The sequence below is a fragment of the Phascolarctos cinereus genome, unplaced genomic scaffold (assembly GCF_003287225.1).
Source record: "Phascolarctos cinereus isolate Bilbo 61053 unplaced genomic scaffold, phaCin_HiC Scaffold_8;HRSCAF=390, whole genome shotgun sequence".
NCBI lineage: Eukaryota > Metazoa > Chordata > Mammalia > Diprotodontia > Phascolarctidae > Phascolarctos > Phascolarctos cinereus.
The window spans coordinates 63275896-63298799 of record NW_027556291.1 but is presented as its reverse complement, the minus strand read 5'-3'; the positions used below and the strand labels follow the sequence as shown (position 1 = coordinate 63298799).

The 22904-nt window shown below is 42.6% G+C and overlaps 1 protein-coding gene across 1 annotated transcript in view; it reads left to right on the top strand.

Moving 5' to 3' along the window:
- The window catches only part of MID2 (midline 2), a 102347-nt gene that overhangs the window by 74630 nt on the left and 4813 nt on the right, over positions 1-22904 (top strand). The window contains exons 6-9 of the mRNA XM_020967262.2: positions 5146-5273; positions 8559-8702; positions 19051-19212; positions 20983-21190. Coding sequence (XP_020822921.1) covers positions 5146-5273; positions 8559-8702; positions 19051-19212; positions 20983-21190 — 642 coding nt within the window. The remainder of the gene's footprint in view (positions 1-5145; positions 5274-8558; positions 8703-19050; positions 19213-20982; positions 21191-22904) is intronic.

Below are 22904 nucleotides of genomic sequence, written 5' to 3'. Positions count from 1 at the left end.
ATAGAACTCAATAAAATAATAACATATTCAGCTTGAGAAACAAAAGATCTAGAATTATCAAGGGAAATAATGAAAAAAGACAGGGATAAAGAGAGAGTAGCCCTTCTGGACCTCAAACTGTATTGTAAAGCAGCTTTCATCAAAATCATTTGGTAGTGGTTTAAAAAAATAGAAAATTTAGATTAATGAGACAGACTAGACCAGAGAGAATCAGAAACAACGGAACTCCGTCACCCACTGTTTGATTATTTCTGCCAGACTGCTTTCTAGTGTTCCCAAGGGTTTTTTTTTTACCTAAATCAGGAGTTCTTTCCCAAGTAATTTATATTTTCAAATTTTCCATCCCAAATGTTTATACAGACAATTTGTGCCCAACCTATGGAGGAGCCTTCTGAGCTCACGTTGGTCCTATCAGCCTCTGTCGGACACACTGTATATTGGCCCCAACATCATGATATCATTTTGGTCCTCTTTTAGCACAAAGGATAACAACCAATATTTTCAAGTTTATGGAAAATTGGAATTATGAAAGTAATGGTTGTGGTAGCATTGTGACAGTGATGATAGCAGCTATGTATCAGTAATGATGCTGGTTATAGAAATGTGACAATAATAGCTCAGTGATGATTATGATTGTAGGGAGTGATGTAGGTGATGGTGGCAGTGTATGCGAGATGATGGTACTGATGGTGGGGATGACGTGGTGCTAGAAGTGTCATGGTGCTGGTGGTAGCAGTAATGTGACATTGATAGTGGGGATGACAGCTTTGTTATAATAATGATGGTTATGTGACAGCGATGAGGTTACTGATGATAATATCCTGATGGGCAGCTAGGTGGTGCCATAGTGGATAAAGTGTTGGGCCTAGACTCAGGAAGAACTGAATTCAAATCTGCCCTCAGACACTTACTAGCTGGGTGACCCTGGGCAAGTCACTTAATCTCTGTTTGCCTCAGTTTATTCATTTGTAAAATGGGGATAATAATAGCACCTACCTCCCAGGGTGGTTGTGAGGACCAAATGAAATGATAATTGTTAATCATTTAGCACAGCGCCTGGCACATAGTAAGAGCTACGTAAATGTTATTTTATTATTATAATATATTATATTATATTATATTATATTATATTATATTATATTATATTATATTATATTATATTATGCAATAATAATTATTATTAATTATTGTAACAGTGGTGGTGATAGTCATTATACTATTATGACAGTGATTTTGGGAATGGAACAGTGATAGTGGCAAGAGTAGTAGAGATTTGGTGGTGATGGTGGTGCTGATGGAGGTAGTATTATGACAGTGACAGTGGTAAGAATTAGACAGTGTTATTGGTAGCATTTGGTCTGAAGGTAGCAACATTGTGTTAGTATTGGGGAAGCTTCGATGTTGATGGTGCATTATGACAGCTAGAACACTGGACTGGATCTACTCAGATGAAATTCAGTGAAGTGCAAAATTTGTGGGTGCAAAAAATCAACCCCACAAATATCAGGTGTATAAAGCATGGATAGGCAGCAGTTGTTCTGAAAGAAGATCTAGTGGTTTCAGTGGACTGCAAGCTCAATATGAAGTGACAATTTGATGTGGCAGCCACAAAAGCTAATGCAATCTCTGGTTGCATTAAGGGACATAGCTTCTAGGAATAGAAAGGGGGTAGCCCATTATCCTTTGCCCTTATTAAACCACATGTAAAATATTATGTTTGGTTCTGGACATTGCTATTTAAGAAGAATGTTGATAAGCCGGAGAGTGACAAAAGAAGGGAAGCCAGGATGGTGACAGGCCTTGAGTTCATGACACATATGATGACTGGTCAAAAAATGGACATGATTAGCTGGAAGAAAAGAAAACTCTGGAAGGACACGATAGCTGTGTTTAAGAGTCTGAAGGGATGTCATGTGGAAGAGGGACTAGATTTATTCTCTTTGGCCCCAAATGGCAGAGCCAGGAAGGTGCAAAGAGAAAAATGTAGGTGTGATGTTAAGAAAAATTTCCAAATAATTAGAGCTGTCTAAAAGTAGACTTCTCTTGAGAAGTGGTGGGTTCCCTCTGCTTGGAAATCTTCAGGCAGAGAATGAACAACCATTTGTCAAGTATGTAATAGTGAGAGATTCCTTCCTGGGTGAATTGGACTCTGCGGCCGCTGAGGTCCCTTCTAAGTCTTAAATCTGTGATTCTCTGGGATATGACAGTGTTAATGGTACTGATAGGTAGTAGCACATTATGACAGTTTCAGTGGTGTTGATGGGAGAGTGATGGTAGTAGTCATGATGGTGATGGTAATATGACAGTGTTGGTGGTGATGTGAATGTGAATCCCCATTGATGGGGATGCAACAATGTAGGTGCTGCTAATAGTAGTTCCATTGTGATGGTGTTGATGGTGTTGATGTAAGAGGGAAGCTGGGGATGTGGGAGCCATGGTGGTACTGATGTGACAGTAATGGTGGTAATGATAAGACATGTGGTAGTGCTAATGTGAGAGTTATTGGTGATGCCTCCTGAATTCTGGAAGCCCAGCTTCTCTTAATTCAGCCCAGGATTGCATCACCTTTTTCGGCTGCCACGTCCTACTGCTGACTTACACTGAGCTTGTAGATCACTAAAACCTTGAGAGTTTTCTAAAACAAACCACTGCCTAGCCCCATGCCTCCCTCATCCTGCATCTGAAAAGTTGATTTCTTGAACCCAAGTGCAAGACTTTACATTTATCCATATTGAACCTCATCTCATTAGATTCAGCCCAATACTGTAGTCTGCCAGTATCCCTTATCCAGATTCATTTTCCCATCATGGTTCTTATCCCACCAAGTCTCACTGATACCAATGCAGTCCAAATTTGCTGTCTTGCATTTGGGCCTCTGCTGCATCTAACTTGTTACCTGCATCATGTGTATTTGTGTATAGACATCATAGGCCATGGACTAGTTGGTTGCTTGGTTTTTTGCTGGCTTCTATCTTGCATTCTGTCTCCTGTGAGCTCCTAGATGTCTCGATTGCTTATCTTTTTCCTACTTTCTCTCTATGATATCTCTCTCGGTGGATTGTACAGCTAGTTTTCTCCCTCTCCCTTCCTTTTTAGTTTATAACTCTTTTGATTAGATTTGCAGTACTATAGGAAAATGCATTCTTATCAGTCCTTGTTAGGTGCGTTGCATCTCTAGTCATTTTTATATTTTTATTTATATTAGAGTTGTATTTTATATTTGTATATTTTAAGCCATGATCTAGATACCCAAATCCAATTCTTAGACACCAAATTCTTTTCCTCTCTGTTTTATTGGTGTCTTTTGTTTTTATACCACTGTCTCTTCCCAATAACCCGTCTTCCCCATAGAACCTTCTCTTGAAATATTAGGAAACCAATTAAAATAAGCCATTTTAGCAACAACTTCTAACATGTCACCTATGTGACATTCCTTTTCCTGGGACAAGCAAAAGTGTATATCATAAATAACCTTCTGGAGCCAAGATTTGTCCTGGCATTTCGTCTGAATTCTGATGGCTTTTAATGTTCTTTTCATTTGTTTTATGGTTGTTGTGTATTTTGTTCCCTTGGTTCTACTTTCTTTGCTCTGTATCAGTTCATACAAGTCTTCCCCATGTTTCTCTGAATTCATCTTATTTATTTACAATGCAATAATATACCACAGTTTAGCTTAAAAAAACAACCCCTTTATTATCATTTCTTTCCCTAGACAGCCTCAGCTTATTATGTGGTTTAGTTCCTCTGAAACGAATTTTGCAGGATCATGATGTATTTCTGTATTCATGCTCTGTTACCTGCTGTTGCTTATATCCTTTGTACCTGTCATTTAAAAATCTAAGTTGATTGGTGAGTCCCCTGTGCATCCACATCTATCTCTTTGGACACTCCCCCTTTTCTTCCTCATTGAATTGTTTCTCTTTCTCCAAATTTCTTTCTTTTTTTTTTAAGTTTTTTTTTATTTTTAGGCAGTTGGGGTTAAATGACTTGCCCAGGGTCACACAGCTAGTAAGTGTCAAGTGTTTGGTCTGAGGTCAGATTTGAACTCAAGTCCTCCTGACTCCAAGGCCGGTGCTCTATCCACTGCACCACCTAGTGGCCCCCAAATTTCTTTCTTTGGAGTTTTTCATCCTTCCTAGGACTGTAAAATTTTAAGGCATGGCATCCTGTCTAGCCTTCCCCTGAACACTTTAAAATCTATTCTCCACAAATGGTAGGGGCAGAACATGTCTGGTGACTCCCAGCATTCCTTTCCCCATCCCAGATTCGAAATCGAGTGTCTCCATAATGAGATACAGAGTACACACTCTAGAACAGAAAAGTCAGAGATAAGTATGAGCTGGATTATTGATATAACGAGAAGCCAAGGTATTGAAATAGAAAGGGCCCTTGAATTGGAGCCAGGAAATCTTTGAGTTCTGGTTCAGACTTTAACTTGCTGTGTTCCCTTGGGCAAGTACCTTAACCTCTTTGAGCCTCTTTCCTCACCTGTAAAAGGGGGGCAACATTTAATCCATTTACCTCAGAATTCTTGTGAGAAAAGTGCTTTAAGCATTAACCTTAAAGCTGGAGAAATGCAGGCTGGCTGCTTTTCCTTGGGGAAAGCTTCCACTAGCTGAGCTGGGCCGTGGAAGGTTGGTTTGTTTTTTTTTACACCATTGCTAGGGTTGCTCTTATCAAACCTTCCAAGGTTTGACTGGACTGCCTTGTTGACAGTGGCAACTTGACAAATTAGGAAAGATGAGGAAGGGGGAAAAATCTGTTTGCTTCTTAGAAGTAAGGCTGGGGAGAAGGGTATAAATTAGCCAGAGACTCTCAGCGTTGGAAAGGACTTAACCCCATTTGGTCTAAGGCCTCTCTCAATTCTCTCTGACAGGATGTCATTGCTTGATGACAATGTAAGAGGAAATATGGTGTATGCCCTAATTGACCTCTGCTAATTAAAACAAAAATTGTTGGGCTCCAACAAGAGAACCCCTTGTCTTAAGCGATAACTTGATGGATTAAACAGGCACAACATTCAGCTGTGGGGGGTGGGAGGCGGTTTGTTATTGTTGTCTTTTACCTTTGCTAAATGAAGAGTCAAATAGATGAAAGTCGCAAACCCATTCTGATCTGTGTTGATATACTTTTCTTCTCTTTCAGGGTTGCCATGGCAACTGCATCCTCTCAAGTTCTCATCCCAGACATCAATTTTAATGATGCTTTTGAAAACTTTGCTTTAGATTTTTCCAGAGAAAAGAAACTGTTGGAGGGGCTAGATTACTTAACAGGTGTGAAAATATTGTTTTCTTTCCTATTTTCCTCTTGTCTTTTAGGAGTTATTTTCCTTTGAATTCATCTGGGGGGAAAAGTTAATGTTTAAACTTGGACCAAAAACTGCCCTGCCCTCCCCTTTTAATGCCAGAATTGAACCCTGAAGCAGAAGAGAGAGATGTTTGGAACTGTCTGTGTGTTAGGCACTCGGCTAGGCACTGGGGAATACAAAGGAAGGTAAAAACAGTCCTGGCTCACATTGAAATGGAAGAGACCACCTGAAAACAGTAAAATTCTAAACTATAACGAGACTGTGTTTCCTTTGGGTCATCCAAAGTTGGGAAGGAGATGAGAATCTTAATGGGAAGGAGGGTGGAGTGGGGCACAAACCAAGTGGGATAAACTTTATAAATATTGTTAAGATGATGATTTTAGGGGCAGCTAGGTGGCACAGTGGATAGAGCACTGGCCCTGAAGTCAGGAGGACCTGAGTTCAAATCTGGCCTCAGGCCAAACACTTGACACTTACTAGCTATGTGACCCTGGGCAAGTCACTTAACCCCAATTGCCTAAAAAAAAAAAAGATAATGATTTTAGATTTTCTATCCTAGATTGAGCTGCAGGGCACCCTAATTCGACTTCATGGCCCCTGAAGTCTCTTCTAGCTCTGGACTTAGGATCCTATGTATGACCTTGGACAAGTCACTTCCCCTACCTGGGCCTCACTTTCCCCTTCTGTAAAATGAGGGGGTTAGACTAGCTGGTCTCTGAGATCTCTTTGCAGCTTTAGATTTAGAAGCCAAATATGAATGCCAAATATTTTTGGTCTCCTTTCTCTGTTGAACTGTTGGAAGGAAAAATAACAGCTGGGGTGTCTCCTTCCTAGGCTAGCAGGGACATTTTGCTGTTTTCATAATGATATTTTAATTAAAGGCCTGCATGTGCAGACTGCTGTATTAGACTTTGAACATAATTAGACCAAGAACTATGGTCCCTCTCTTCAGTGGATAATAGATTTCGAGCTGAAAGGAAGTTTGAAGGCCATTGAGTGCAGCACCCTCGTCTTACAGATAACAAAGCTGAGGCCTGAAGAAATAACCTGGTTTGACCATGGTAATACAGGTGGCACAGCTGGACTTTGTCCTCTGACATCAAATCCAGTTCCATTTCCTCTGTACTGTGCTGGCTTTGGCTGAGGCATTTGGATGAGATTAAGGCAATGATAAGGTTTCAGTACTAAGGAATATTAATTGTATTATTAACATCAAATGTAGAAGTTGGGCTTTGGGTGAGTTGAGGCATGCAGGATGTAGCTGAGAACCCAGAGGCCAGTGAGAAATAAGGTCCCCAGGGGCAGCTAGGTGGCACAGTGGATAGAGCACTGTCCCTGAAGTCAGGAGGACCTGAGTTCAAATCTGGCCTCAGACCACATACTTGACACTTACTAGCTGTGTGACCCTGGGCAAGTCACTTAACCCCAATTGCCTAAAATAAAAATTTTTTTTTAAAAAGAAATAAGGTCCCCAAGTGGCTTCTTAGCAGCCAAAGTAGATGTCACAAAGCCCCACACACTTTATTTGATCCATGTCAAGTTTGTCATCTTCAAGCGAAGAGGCCCTCATTCAGGGTCTCTTTACTCATTCAAATGTTGCACCTGGTTCGAACAAGCCTGTTTATATGATTGTCTCCATAGCCTAAAACAGCAAAGGGGATGAGAAAACCATCAAAGTCAGCTACTACAAGAAGTAATAACTGACAGACAAACAGCAAAGGAGGAGATTAAAAGTATTGAGAGAAGATCCCAAAACTCAAAAAACACATCAGCCTAGAGCCGTTCCTTGATAGGTCAGAGGCCCCATGTCCTTCAGTAGAGCAGATGAAAAATCTCGCTGTATTACAGCCCAGTGTAATAGTTAAAGCTAATTAGGATAGCCCTGAGTCATCAAGAAAAGGTTAAATGATGTTCATTGTGCCCTAAGAGGGGCAGCAAGCATGCATTTTGGAAAGATTTTAATTAAAAATGACCACACGAATTAAGAACATTCATATAAGCTGAAAGGCAAGCTCACCTCATCTGGGAAATTCACCTGTGTCAATTTCCTCCAGGAGGATGTTCATGGTTACTCTCTAGCTGCAAATGCTATGCATCTTTGCAAGTTGGCTGGGAAGAAATAGGAAGGGAGAGTGGGCTCTTTGCTTTGAAAACAAGGGGAATGGATAGAACTACTGAATGGTTCATAAAAGTTTTTGAAATGGGAGAGAGGGATGAAAAGAGAAAGACAGAATCAGGAGTTTTAGAGGAATGCTCCTCAAAAAGGCCCATATGTTTTAGTAAAAGAGAAATCATTCAGTAATTTGGAGAAAACTGAATTTCAGGGAGAAATTAAGAGCCAGGTGGCAGGTGATTTTAGAAATCGAGGGGATGTGTACATCAGATAGTGCCTACACCATCTACCCGGCAGAGTTTTAGGGCAGGTGTGTGATAGGAAGATCAAGAATTCTCCTTCTGTTTATATTTATTCACTGGGGCTGGCTGTGGTGCCAATAAGACAAACCCATGGAGTGAGGGCGAGTCAGCCCTTTGGCGCACTCAGGCAACTCTGAGATTGTAGTTGCTAAGCAGGTGTTAGTCTGCACTGGTAAAGGAAATGTCCTCGCCAGGAGTTTGGTATGCCAGTGAAACCACAGGTATGGACCATGATTTTGAAAGAAAGGCAAAAACAAAGCTTTCTTCTTAAAGAGGAAAAAAATCTCAGCTGTTTTCTCTCCTCTAATAGCCGTGTCCATCAGACCCTCTTCATACAGAGATGGTGACCAAGGTAGTCAAATCAGTTCATTTTGGGCCCAAAGACAATTTTGCCTGAAATTACTAGGTAGTTGAGACAAAACTTTTGGGGGGAGGAAGGGAAGAGGGAGGAAGGAGATTGATGAAGTCTCATTTTTCAGTTTCGAATTGTACAGGTACCCTAAGCATTCTCCATAAAGAAAATGTATTCATCAAGAAGATGAGAGGCTGGATGGTACTGAAGGAAGAGCCTTGGCTTGGGTGTTAAAAGACCTGGGTTCAAATCCTGACTCTCCCATTTACTACATGTATGACCTTGAGCAAATTACTTAGCCTCGTTGGGCCTCAGTTTCCCCCTCTGTAAAATGAAAGGGCTCCTGAGGACCCTTCCAGCTCTAGAACTAGAATCCTATGAGTGACCTTGGGCAAGTCACTGCCTTTCTCCGGGCCTCAGTTTCCTGCTCTGTAAAATAAAGAGGCTGGGCTGGCCCTCATTCTTTGTGTTCTTTCCCTACAGCCCCCAACCCACCGTCTATACAAGAAGAACTTTGTACTGCTTCCCATGACACTATCACCGTCCACTGGCTCTCAGAAGATGAATTCAGCATCAGTTCCTATGAGCTGCAGTATACCATATTCACTGGCCAGGCTAACTTCATCAGTAAGTCATGGTGTGGTTGGGGCCTGTGGCCAGAGATAAGAAAATGTAAGGAAGCAGTAAGCTGCTCAAGATTGGCCGGGGCTGCACGAGGCAAGTGTTTCCAAACTGTCCTGTGTCGCTGAGCCCGGTGTTTCTCAGGCAGTGTCGGCCCAGCAGTGCACGCTCAGCACTGGGAGGCGCCCACTGATATGTCATTGCACCTCCAGCTCCTGCCCTCTGGCGGGTTGTCCCCAGGGACATACCTGCCTCTGTGGCCTTCACCTCCCCACCCCCTCCAATCCATGTCCTGCCACCTTCCCTAACTGGGCCCCAGCTCGGAGCTTGTCTCTGAGGTAGGCAGTCTGGGACATCTGAAATCATGGGGGACATTGCTGGGTTGGGGATGCATGTGTGCCTTTCTCGCTCTGACACTTCCTTTTCATTGTTGTGGTCAAACATGCTTTGCAAAGCTCTACCTCTCCCGGGTCCCCAGTTTTCTTCAGTGGACACAACAGTATCCTTTCCCTCTGTCACTTTTCTTCCTTCCTCCCTTCCCCCACTCCCCCATGAATTGGAAGAAATTTACAAGTGGGCCACAGGATGCAAAGCCATGGTTTAGCCCTAAACGTGTCATTGGTTCTTTTGAATTGTATGTCTGTTCACACCTCAAGCTTGTTAAAACAATATGGTGCCAGGACCCATCAGCCATCAATTAGGGATGTTTGAAATAATAGCAAAGGGGAATTAGAGTGTGTGTGTTGTGGGCAGGGGGGGTGGAACCAATCTCCATGCAGAGGCGGCCCTCATGGGACACAAGCATTGTTTTCACCATTGTTTCCATCTTTACGTTTCTGCCTTCTTGGCTTATGTTGAGGGGAGTTTCCCAGACAAGAGTCATTGAATGGGCTGCCAACCTTGGGGAATCCTGCAGCTCAAGCTGAAGGCACTCAGCCCAGGCAACCCCCCAAGAAGAGACCAGGCAGCTTTTAAATAGGTCAAAGGTATTTTTGCTTTTGCCTTAAAGGACACTTGGTGCATTGTAGAGGAAGCTTTAGAGGTTAGTCTTTTCACTAGCAGTAAATCTAAATCTAAGTAAATCTAAAACTAAAATTACTACGTGCCAGGCACCATGCTGGGCACTGACAATACAAAAGTGAAGCCATCCCTACTCTCAAGGAACTCACAGTCTAATGGGGGGTGGGGGGTGGGACAACATGTACATATATGAATATATGCAGACTAAATACAAAACAAATACAAGACAGTGAGGGAAAGAAGGTACTAGCAGCTGGGATGAGGAAGGGCTTCATGTCGAAAATGGTGCTAAAGCTGTGTCTTGAAGGAAGAAGAGATAGAAGCTATGAGGTGGCAGGGAGGAGGGCATGGATTCCAAATGGAAGGCACAGCCAATGCAAAGGCGTGGAGATGGGAGATAAGAGTGCTACATATGAGGAGCATGCTGGCCTACAGCTTGCTATAACACTAGCAATTGATTGTGAAAGTAGCCCCTGTGGTGTAATGGAGAGAAGGCAAAACTTGGAGTACCAGCTCTGCCACTTACTAGCTGTGGGACCTTAGGCCCAATCACCTAATTTCTATGAGTTATCACCTCATCTTCAAAATCAGACTGATTTGAGTGAGTCCTGCCCTAACCATCCAGCACAGTCATTATGAGAATCATAAGAGGCAACATATATGAAAGCACTTCCAAAAGCATGTATGGAGGGTGGTTATTGACCTCTATTCATTCACGCCACCTCCAGTTTTCTCCTCGCCTCTAACTTTTTCCCAGAGCTGCCACCAAGTGGCCCAGTGGACTGATGGAAAGTTTCCCTCCTTTGCCTTGGTGCTGTCCAACTTTTGGTAGAGTTCACCAACAGTGAAATGGCCCAAAAGAGAGATGGCGGGAGAGAGGAAGGTAGACTGGCTGACCCTTTGTCAGGACTTTAGCCTTTCAATGAGTTTGTGATCTTTTCAGTATGGGTATATCCCTTCAAAGGGGTAAATGAAGACCTGTACATGCCTTTACATCCTCTTGACAAGGCACTTCTTTTCTCCTTAGAGGACCTACCTAATGTGCTGGCAGCCTTCTCCAGGCCTTTAGCCATGACCTCACCATGTGCTCAGCCTACCTTTTCTGATCGTACATTTCACAGAATCACCAACTCTCAGTTAGAAGGGACCTCGGCAGCCATCTTTGTTTACTCCACTTCTTGAACGAGTCTCCTCCCTGACATCCCTAATAAGTGGTCCTCCAGCTTTGCTTGAAGACCTCTAGAGAGGGGGAATCTACCGCCTCCCACAGCAGCCCATTGTATTTTGGGAGATCTCTGATTGGTCGGAAGTTTTGCTTGCCACCTCGTCTAAAGCCCCATCTACCCATTGCTTCTAATTCTGTTTTCTGTGTCTAAACAATAAGTTCACTTCTACTCTTGTAAGAGAGTCCTTCAGCTACAAAAGATCATAGATTTTGAGCTGGAAGGTACCTCAAAGGTCATCTAAACCAACTTCCTTATTTTACAAATGAGGAAACTGAGGCACAGAAACATTAAGTAAGTAAATAGAGTCAGGCTTGAGGACATCTGCATTGTCTTTTCTAGGCTCAATATTACTATTTCCTTCCACCAGTCCTCACATAGCATGATCTTAAGGCCCTCCCTTCACCATCCCGGATGCCTCCTCTGGACCCTTTCTAGCTTAGCGATGACCGTCCTAAAATGTGGCTTCTAGAACCGAACAGAGTACCCCAGATAAAGCCTGAACAAGGCAGAGTACAATGGGGCCATCATTTCTCTCATTCTGGACACCATGGCTCTCTTAATCTAGCCTAAGATAACTTTCACACTTTGAGCTTCCATATCCCACCACTGGCTTATACCAGACCTGCACAACTTATAAACTTCTTCAGGCCACAAATAGGTTAGACTAGAGATATTTTTCACAGGCCGGCCATGGCCATATGTTCTGCAGGCCTGGTTTATTCTAAGCTTGCAATTCACTAATGGCCCACCCCAATCTTTTTAATAAAAGGGATGTCCAGTCTCACCTCTCCCATATTGTACTTGTGAAGTTGATTTTTCGAAGTGTAAGATTTTATATTTGCTCCTATTAAATATCATCTTGGATTTGGGCCAATCCAGGCTTTGTGTCTTCTGCAAATGTGATCAGTGTGCCACCTATCTGTTCAATGACATCTCTGATAAAAATAACTAACAAACAGTTTGACTTGCAGATCTCTCGCAAGTAGGTGGGTGTAGTAGATAGAGCTGACCTGGAGTCGGGAAGAGCCAAGTTCAAATCCTACCCCTCTTACTAGCTATGTGACCCTGGACATGTTGCTTAATCTCTATCAACATTGGTTTCTTCATCTATAAAGAACAGTATCAGAATAGCACCTACTTCCCAGGATTATTGTAAGGATTAAATGAGATAATATTTGTAAAGTACTTTGCAAACCTTAAAGCGCTATATATCTCTGAAGCTTATCCTCAAGAATAGCATGAGAAATTTTGTAAGTTTTATGCCACTTTTTTTGTGCAAGTCTCATTTGGGACCATACAGAAGCCAGGTAGATCCATACATTTCTCCATTGCTATCTGGATCATCTGCAATTTTTATTCTTCTGAGATTATGATGTTGTGTGGTTTGCAGCATATAGTATGACTGGAACACTATTGGCATTAGAAGTACCAGAAAGTAACAGAGAATTGTTTACACTACTATGTAGTTTCCTACAATTAAATTCACCCTGCTCTCCTCAGCTTCAACTCTTGGCTAAGTTCACTGACTATCTGCAATGAATATAAATTGATAGACTCACTCAGTGGGCTACCCATGCAGCTGTGTATCATAATTTAGCCAAATAGGTCTTCATCATCCACTTAGTTTTCCTTGTGTGGATAGTTAGGCTGAACTATTTTGAGTGATTATGGACTTCATTTAGGAAGGTCCAAAGTGCTTTGGGGACTGATGCAATTAGCATAATAATTTCATTAGCAAATGGGAGCATGTGAAGGGACTCACCATCTATAGCAAATCCTTCTATTTAGACACTCCTTCATGACAGTGGTGAACACCTTCGGTGAGTATTCTATCCCCTTGTTTCATGCCTTGCTTGATATAAATAACCAAAGAGTCTTTGCACAAAATTTTTGCCATGGTTGTCATGCTATCAAGGAATCTTGTATGACCTTAACATATGCTTGGGAGATACCTTCTTGAAGGAGGGCCTTTACGGTGGCATATTGTTCTACTGAGGCAACTATTTGTTTTTTAATGATCAAACAACAAACACAGATCTTGTATTCTTGGCACCTTTCCATTGTATGACCGAAAACCTAAACGTGTCGTAAGAGATTCTTCTGCAAAATTCTGCCCACTCCCTTCTCTTGTTTTCAACAAAGATATCCTTGATAGAAGCAGTATGGTATAGCAGATAGATCTGGCCTTGAAGCCAGCAAGAGATCAAGTCTTGTCTTTGTGAAGTCCAGGCTGTGTGACCCTGACCAAGTAACCTTTCCTCCAAGTGCTCTGGGCAACTCTCAGAGAATACGTTGCAGAAGAGGTGATAACCTGTATTAATAGGGAAGTTTCCTCATCTGGGAACTCTCTAAATAAACCAATGAAATCAGAGGTCCAGTCCCTATCACTGTCCATGATGCCTACATAAGCCATTCTTCTAAAGATCTCATAGATATAAAAAAGGCTTATGTGTTAATAATTGGTTTCTTCTTGATCTCTCTCTATATAATATACTATATTAACATATTAAATATTGGATATCAATATATTTACTATGTTAATTTTTATATAATATACTGTATTAATACTATATGTCTGGGTTTTTTTTTCTACTTGTACACTATATTTCCCTTTTTTTCAGCTATCTTGAAAATCAGTTCCCCCATACTTTAAAATTTGTATTGCCTCTATCCTTAACTTCCTCTGGATAGCATAGTCTAGCTGGCCTCTTTCATTTCTTAATCCTGAATAATATTTTCCAATATTTTTTTGCCCTCCTTCTGTCTGCTGCCCTTTCTTCATTGATGTTGCTGAGTTTCAAAGTATCCATTAACTTGCTTTGGAGGATCTTGTCAAAGTCTTCGGAGAATTTCTCTGCCTCATAGGCTACAGTTATTCTCATGTTAGCCTTTTTGCTTATGCTCACCAGAAGCACCGCCATATGAAATGACCAAGTATCCCAGGAGATGGTGTTTCTTGCCACCTTTGAGTGCATGATGAAACCAGGTCTGACAATTCCTTTGCTTGTCACTCTAAGGAAGGAGGACCTCGGAGCTTGGCTACACCTTCCTTATGTCTAATGGTTTCGTTTAGAGTGAGAACACCATATTGATATGGCTCAGGTCCTCCAAGTAGTATGTCACTTTGTCATTGGACAAAGAGTTTACATTTATGATATCAGCAGTGAATTTGTTGTTGAGAGCTGATCCAAAACCAGTGTGATATCTAGCACACTTTGTCACCTTTTCTGCTACTCTTCCACCATTACTGAAGGAACCAAAATGGGCTACATAGGACTGGGGCACCATTTTGCATTTTTCCTTCTGGATAATCCAACTAACTAAACCACTCATGGCTTAGGGCCCTCAAGGACTCTGGGTTTACACAGATTGAGTTCTACCCTAGGGGCCTAATCCCAGGGGATCCATTTCTCTCTAGGTGACAGCTAGATGTCACAGTGGTTAGTGCTGGCTCTGGAGTCAGGAAGACCCAAATTCAAATCCAACCTCAAGCACTTACTAGCTGGGTGATCCTGAGCAAGTCACTTAACCTCTGTTTGCTTCAGTTTCCTTCATCTGTAAAATGGGGATAATAACACCACCTAACCTCCTAAGATTGTCATGAGTTTCAAGTGAGATAATGATTGTAAATTATGAGCACAGTGCCTGGCACATAGTAAGCACTATATAAATGTTAGCTATGATTATGATGATGATGATGATGATGATGCCGCCCCCACCCCAGAGAAAAGCTCCAAAGAAGTCTCCAAATAACTACAGCTTAGGTATAGCTCATACCTAGGACTTCCTCATAGGTAGGTGGCAGGGTCCCTTCCCCCAAAAGGCACACAATGTACATATCAGGTATCAGACAAACTCATGACATGAAGGGCACATAGTTATGCAGTAGAAACAAAACATTCAAGTAGCCTATTATATTCATGAAACTACCTCCCCAAAAGGTAAAGACTCTTTGTGGGACTACTAAACAAAGATTTCCCATTCACCTCGGCCTTTACTGTCTGAGCCACTTACAGCAGTATCATGGAAGGTTGGCAAGGCCCAGATCACCTGCCCCACCATTGTCCTGAAGCTGCCAAGTCCTTCTGATTAGCCATAGTCCATCTTCTTCAAGAAGGACACTGTTAAGGACATCTTCTTGTGGGCGGCTGATATACAACTCAAGAACTCTTGAGCTCAGGATACCCCCGCCTTCCCCACCCCAGGAAGGAACTCTTCATTCTCCAGATCACTTTTCTCCAATCTGTGCCCAGAAAAGAAGCAGGAGGATAGAAGAAGGCATCCAGGAACTGAAGGCCCAGAAACTCCAGTTTGAGATTTGCCTGGGCAAGCATTGGGGTGGGGTGGGGGTGAAGTGGGAAGAGGAGAGGAGACAATCCCCTTTCCTCCCTTTCTGCACTCAGGTCAGGAAGTCCAAGAGAGAAAACATATAGAAATACAGAAAGGTGAAAGAGTGGGCCATTTCCCAGCTTGCTTTTAAAAATCACCAAAGGGGTAGTTCTGCCAGCCAAAGTCTTATCTTTCTGAGTCCCAGACAACTAGTAATCAGGAAGTAACCCCATTTATTGGGGAACAATCAGAGAAGTTCCCTGCATCCTTTCAGCAAGGCATTAGGATATGTGTGTAGTTCCATGGGAGATGCCCCCTTCCAACAAAGGTCCACACTGTGCGATCACATCAAATTGATTAGAGTGGGGAGGGCCAAGAAATTCATCAGACTGACCAGAGACAATTCTCATTATACCTTCTTTGGTTCAATATTTGCCAACCAGTAAGTTAAACTAGAGTGCTTTTGAAAACATTGGTCTATATCTCCCATTCTCAAAATTTCCCTAGGGTACAAAGGAAGCCCAAGCATTGCCTCTTCTTACTTGTCTCTTCTAGGGCAGGAGTGGAGAATCTGTGGCCTCAAGGTCATATGTGGCCTGCTAGGTCTTCCCAGTACAGCCCTTTGACTGAAGCCAAACTTCACTGAACAAATATGAAGTTTGGATTTAGTCAAAGGACTGCACTTGAAGACCAGAGGTCCACATGTGTCCTCGAGGCTACAAGTTCCCTACCCCTGTACCTAGGGCCTTTCACTAAGGAATTTCATCAAAGTCTGCAAGCCATAGTTCTTAATTACCCCTTGAAGACCACGTACAGAGGAAGGTACATGGAAATCATAGGCATACCCCAAAGTATTTGTGAGTGGCCCAGCCTTTATGGGCCTAGAAGTTATACTCGCCTATCAAATACAGCAATGCATATTCTACAAGCAAACAATATTTTACATTGCCTTGGAGCTTCTTAGGGACTTGTCCTAACCCAAAAACAATTCAGAAAGAACACAAAAGAAAACAACCAACCACAGAAACTGCCCCACACACACACCTAAACAAGGGGGAAAACAAGTTTTGGACCTCTAACCACGTTAGAGGGGAAAAGCTAGTCTCAGATGAACTCCCAAGGACCATAGGGTTCTCCAAACTAGGCCTGGAGGCCTGACTGGAAATTAACTCCTCACTTAATGAAACTAAACTGGCCCAGGTGAAACTTCCCACACTGGATCTCTACAAGCATACCAGGCAGCCTAGAATAGTTCCAAACAAAATTTCTCTGGTGGATCCCTACAATAGATAGAGGCAATTCAGGGGTGTGTGTGTGTGTGTGTGTGTGTGTGTGTGTGTGTATACATATATGTATAAATGAGAACTTTATTAAGCACTTACTTATTGTGTGCCAGGCACTAGAAAGGGGTGGGGAGGAAAGGGTACCTGCATGGGTTCGAGACAGCTGGTGGGAAGTAGAGATGAGTTGAACTAGGAGTGAAATGAGCAGCATGGAGATATGGAACCATCAACACTAGAGACTGACAGAAGGCTAATTCAAAAATCAAACTCAGATTAACCCCAAAGATATGTGGTCTATCCCAAAAAGGGATTAAGTACTTTGGATAAATTAGCAATCAACTCCTGAAATGTACCCCAGAGTCCAGGGATGGGGAACCTGTGGCCTTGAGGCCATATGTGGCCCTCTAGGTCCTCAAGTGTGGCCCTTTGACTGAATCCAAACTTCACAGAACAAATCCACTTAATAAAAGGATTTGTTCTGTAAACTTGGATTCAGTCAAAAGGCTGCACCCAAGGACCTAGAGGGCCACATGTGGCCCTTGGGGCCACAATATCCTCACCCCTGGCCTAAGCAATTCACGGCACTTTCATGGAGGGGTGGTAAGGTCTAGATCTGCTCTGGCCTCAGGATCCTCTTCTCCTCTGAGAAACATGCTATTAAGGAAATCTCCCTTTTCATGACCTGTGCCTGACTCAGGAACTCTTGAACTTAGGATTACCCATGAACCATAAACTCGAAGGCTAGATAAATCCTCAAGATCTTTAGTCTCTGACCAATGAACAGCAGTAGAAAGTAGCCAGGAGCTGCTTCTAGTCAGAAGCCAACACCATATGCTTCTCTTTCTGTATGGCACCATTTTCTTGTGGGCATTGGGTATAGGAGGCAAAGGCAGCGAAGGCCATTCCCCACCCCTTGTACTCAAGTTTGGAATTCTGAGGAAGAAAGAACATACAAAGAAAAAAAGGCTTAAAGGAGATGGGCTATTTCACAGCTTGATCTTAGGGACCACAGAGGGGGCAGCATCTTTCTCCAAAGTCTACCCTCCCAACTCTCAGTCATTGGGGGCCAAGTAGAGGAGTTCTGTGTATCCTCTCAGGAAGGGGCTAGAGCTTTAATTTAGTTACCACCTCTGGTAGTGTTTACAGAATGGTGGCATTTTTAGCACACTCTGCCTCACTCTTCCACCATCACTGATAATGTAGAAAGGAGCCACACAGGACTGGGGGCTATTTTACATTTTTCTTCTGAATAATGTGATCTCAATCATCACCAAGGGCCCCCCAAAGACTCTGATTACGGGTAGGGACTCATGAAATTGATGAAGGGCTCCCTTGATCAGTTCCCATTACAAGGAGAAAATCAGTCCCTGGCTCTCTGAAACTTAGCTGCACATGTTTTCTTTTCTTTCTTTTTTTTCTTATTCAATTCAATAAGCACTTATTTATTTTTTCACATTTTTTCAATTATGCATTTTCCAAAAAGTCTGTTTCTGTGTTGTTATTATTAGTCTATTCTATTAGCTCAGACAGTCTTAAGTTTTCTCAGGGTGGAGAGCTGCTTTCCCAGAAGCTCAAAGTCTATCACTAGTTACACAGCTCTGGGTTTCTGGGCCATACAATCCCAAACAGGACTCAGGTTCAGTATCGGGAAGGCATAGACAAAGCTAAGGTGGGAGTGAGGAATTGGCATATTGCCATGGTAATTGGACCAACTCTTGGATTTTCCTACAGTACCTATCCTGGAGCCCACCTATCCATGCAGGTAGGAATGAGGATGTAGTGGGAGGGAAATATATCTGGAAGACAACTAGCTCTTTATAACTCCAAAGAGTGGTTGGCCCTCCACAAATCGGCCCAGCCAGAACAGACCTGTTCTTTACCCATACAGCATGATAAGAGCAGAAAGTGAGAAGATCTGAATTCTAGTCCCAGCTATATGCCATTGGGCAACGCATTTGGCTTTCCCCAGCCTCAGTTTTCTCTGCTGTAAAGTAAGGAAGGGTGGGCTTGGGGACTTCCACGCCCTGATGCTCTGTGTTTTTCCATACAGAGTGCCTTGACAGGGCTACTCCACCTACACGTGGACTAGTCCCCCCATCTTCCAAATGGGATATAACTAGAGTGTCTTGGAGGTGGAGGCCTAGGAAGAAATGCTGATTCAAGCACTTGGAGAGTGGCCCCTCATGTGTTCTTGGGTGAACATTTGTGAGACCAACATTTAGGCCATAAAACTTTCTAGCAGCTGCATTGGGTGTTTGCGGCAAGGAGCCTGGCATAACCCAGATTCCAGGGGATAAAAAAGGAGTGCCCAGGGCAGGGGTGGAGGGGGATGTTCTTCTTCAGTGGGTCTTCTAGAATGCAGAGGGGAAAACTGAGCTCCCGGAACCATCTGCAGGCTTGTGATGTGTTTGCCATGTGATTGTGTTTCTCCCCCCACCCCCCCCACCCATCTTGATTACCTGCTCGTTAACGTCCTTATTTCCCCCCATATCTCAGGCCTGTATAACTCTGTGGATAGTTGGATGATTGTGCCCAACATTAAACAGAACCATTACACAGTGCATGGACTCCAGAGTGGGACTCGGTACATCTTCCTCGTCAAAGCCATCAACCAGGCAGGCAGCCGGAACAGTGAACCAACCCGACTGAAAACAAACAGTATGTACTAGGGACCTCTGGCTTCCTCTGATCCTTGGTCATCCAGTGATCACTCTCACTAACAAACTGCCTGATTATACGCTGTTTGCCCTGCAGGGGAGGATAGGGGGAGGTGGAGAGACTGAGAGGAAAATTGAGCAGTAGCCGAGTTCTAAGTTCTTTTGTTCTACCAGTAAGTAGCATTTAGCATTCAACTACCCTTATGTTTTCCTACTTGAAAAATTCCAGTTTTTCTTCCCTCCCACCAAAATATCCAGTTGTATCCGAACCCAAAGCAGTGCAGGATAGAACAAAATCCAAGAAATACTAAAGAGGGAGCATGAAAGTGGGAACATGACACCTCCCTCTTCCATTTCTGGGGTCAATTTCCTTTTTTGTTTAATTTGCCAATTCAGTATCGAGAAGTCAGTTACCACCTGTGTTTTTCATCGTTAGCTCTCAAAGACTGGCAATGTGATTTTTTTTTTTAGCAATGTACTTACCATTACAGGATGTTGGAGGGTCTTTTTTGGGGGGAGATGTCTTGACCTATGATTTCATTGGTGTAAGCAGAGCTCCGCTGAGGCAACTCCCTCTATCAATGCAGATTGGCCCCAGCTCTGCAACCTCTAATCTTTTTTCTTTTTCCTTTTAATTAGTATTTTGGTTTTTTTCCAATTACATGTAAAGACAATTTCTAAAAATTATTTTTTAAATAAAATTTTGAGTTCCAGAGGCCAGAGTCTTTAAACATGTAAAATAGACCCTTAGAAAAGTGTTTACCAGTCCCGCAATGGAGAGGTGGCCCCTAAGTCAGAAAGACCTGAGATCAAGTCCTGCCTCTGGACAAATATTGACTGAATGAGTCAGAGCAAGTCAACCTCCCGGCCAGTGGGGTCAAACTCAAATAGATACTGGAAATGGGGGCATGAATCCATGCACAAGACTCCTTGCTGACTGCATATTGTGTACCTTCTAATCTTGAAGAGTTGCTTGGGGTACCCTGGGAGAGGTGACTTGCTCAGAATTCCTTAGTGTGTGTCAGATGAGGGATGGGAACCTAGGCCTTCCTGACTCAAAGGCCAGCTCTTTAGCCACTATGTCAGGCTGCCCCTCATAACAACTCTCTATAAAGATAGAGTGGTCCATAAAGTTCATAATGGCAGATCTAGTGCTCTGTTTTAATGACTATAAACTCTCCAAGGGTAGAGATTATTTCATTCTTTGTAACTGTACCCCCAGGCTAGTGCTTGGCACACAGTAGGTACATAGTAGATTATTTGTTGATTCATTGTACCTTCCGGCCTACTTTCAAAAAATAACTTAGCAATCCAAAAAATGGCCAACTTATGCATTGAGTAAGGCAACATGATATAATGGAAAGAGCTTTGGGCCTGGAGTGAGTAGAGATCTTAGTTTGAATTCACCTCTGACACTAGTTGTATTACCTTGGGCAAGGTGCTTTATGGCTTTGGGCCTCAGTTTGCTCATCTGCAAAATAAGGAGATTGTACCCGATAACTTTTGAGATCCCTTCGAGCTCTAAATTGATGAACCCATGACCTAGCTGGGTCACCTTATTTCTGAGTCATAGTTTCATTATCTATAAAATGGGGATAATAACACTTCCCAGGGATATTGCTAGTGGGGTAATGTATGTACTCAATTCATTAACCTCAAAGAATGAAGCAAACTGACAAATCATTCCTTGGGGTTTAGGACATTGGGCAGTGACTTGGTTGGAGTCCTTAGCTGTTTGATTGTGCTTGTCCTTCTCCTCTTCCATTGGCAGGCCAGCCCTTTAAGCTGGACCCAAAAATGACTCACAAAAAGTTGAAGATCTCCAATGATGGCTTACAAATGGAGAAAGATGAAAGCTCTTTGAAGAAGAGCCACACCCCAGAAAGATTCAGTGGCACTGGCTGCTATGGAGCCACAGGAAATGTATTCCTTGACAGTGGCTGTCATTACTGGGAAATAGTCATGGGGTCATCAACCTGGTGAGTAGCTCTGCCTTGAAGATACTCCTTCCTTCCTCTCACTTATGTCCTCATTGTCAGATTCCTGGCAGGGTGGGGTCATAGCTGATGCCGTAACAGTATATCCCAGAGGCACAATAATAAAAGGCCCACGATCAGGGCAAAGGAGGACAAAGTTACAAGAAACATTATAAAAGCTGCTTCAGAAAATATTTTCCAGCTTTTTCACAACTCTTAAGAACAAATATGTTATATACACAGCACACCAGATGGCAATATAATACCATTGAAAGTGCACTGGATTTGGACTCCAAGGGCCTGGTTAACACCAGGTTAAGAATTCTGCCTCTAATGTTGACTACCTATGTGAACTTGGGCACATCATTTCCCCTCCCTGGGCCTCTGAGGTCCCTTCCAGCTCTGTAATCCTAAATCAGGAGTTCTTCTCCCGCTTTGCTATGTATTACCTCACTGTGTAGCCTTGAACAAGTAGCTTTCCCCCTCTGAGCTCTAGTTTCTTCTTCTTCTGTAAAATGGGTATAGAATACTTACCTTGCTTCTTAAGATTGTTATGAAGATCTGTAAGATCATAGAATTTAACAGTTGACAGGGACCTCAGAGCCCATCTAGTTCAACTTTTACCAGAACAAGGATCCCTTCTACAACCTACCAAACTGATGGTCATTCAGCCTCTGCTTGAAGACCTCCAATGAAGGGGAAACCCACCACCTCCCAAGGTCCCACTTTAGGACAGCTCAAATTGTTAGGAAGTTTTTCCAAACATCAGTTTGCCTCCTTGCACCTTCTACCCATTCTGCCAGATTCTTTCCTCTGGGACCTAACAGAACAAGTCTAATCCCTCCTCCATATGACAGTCCTTGAAATACTTGATGAAGGCCATCTGGTCAGCCAAATCCTGTTCTAAAACAGCCTCCTTTTAACCAACTGTTCACTTCCCAAATCTGTCTTTTCTGGAGCCCCTGCCTTCAATCAGCAGCAGTGAAGAAAACACCACCTGTGCCCCTAATGTCTTCTTGCCAAAGACTTAATCAGCTTAAACAGAGCTTTCTAGGTTCTTTCTGGCAGGATTATTTGTGTATTAATCACCAGAAGTGGGTAGGCATTATCCAGTTAATACTGTATTGCAGAACCAAAGCATACTTTGGGGAGAAAGTGATGGCAGCTGGATTGAGAGCAGAGATGGCTGAAGGTGGGACTAGAGCAGATTCTTTGACCTTTCTTTATGTTCCTTTTTCAATCTGGTGAGGCCTACAGACCCTTTCTCAGAATAACATTTTAAAATGCATAAAAGTCCTAGGATTACAAAGGAAATCAAAGGCATTGAAATATGGCTATCAAAATAGTCTTTAAAAAAATACATGCACCTCAAGTTAAGAACACCTGGACTAGAGCATTGAATGTCAAACCCACTTTTCTGGTGACCTGATTTAAGGCAGATTTCAAAAAAGTAATCTCCAATTGCTTTTTCATGAGCTAATATGGTCTTGTAATACATTTGGGGGTCATCTTTGTCCTTCATCTCCCAAAGTCTAAACTAGCTAAAATTAAGCTGGCACCTCATTCTCTGGTTTCTTCTAAGTTACCAGTGCTAACTCTCTATACTCTAAGATCCCAGAAATCTTCCCGAAATTAATTTTTTTCTTTAGTTTGATCAAATAAGATAATATCCATTAAGCATTTTGTAAACCTACTTTATCAATCAGCAACCATTTCT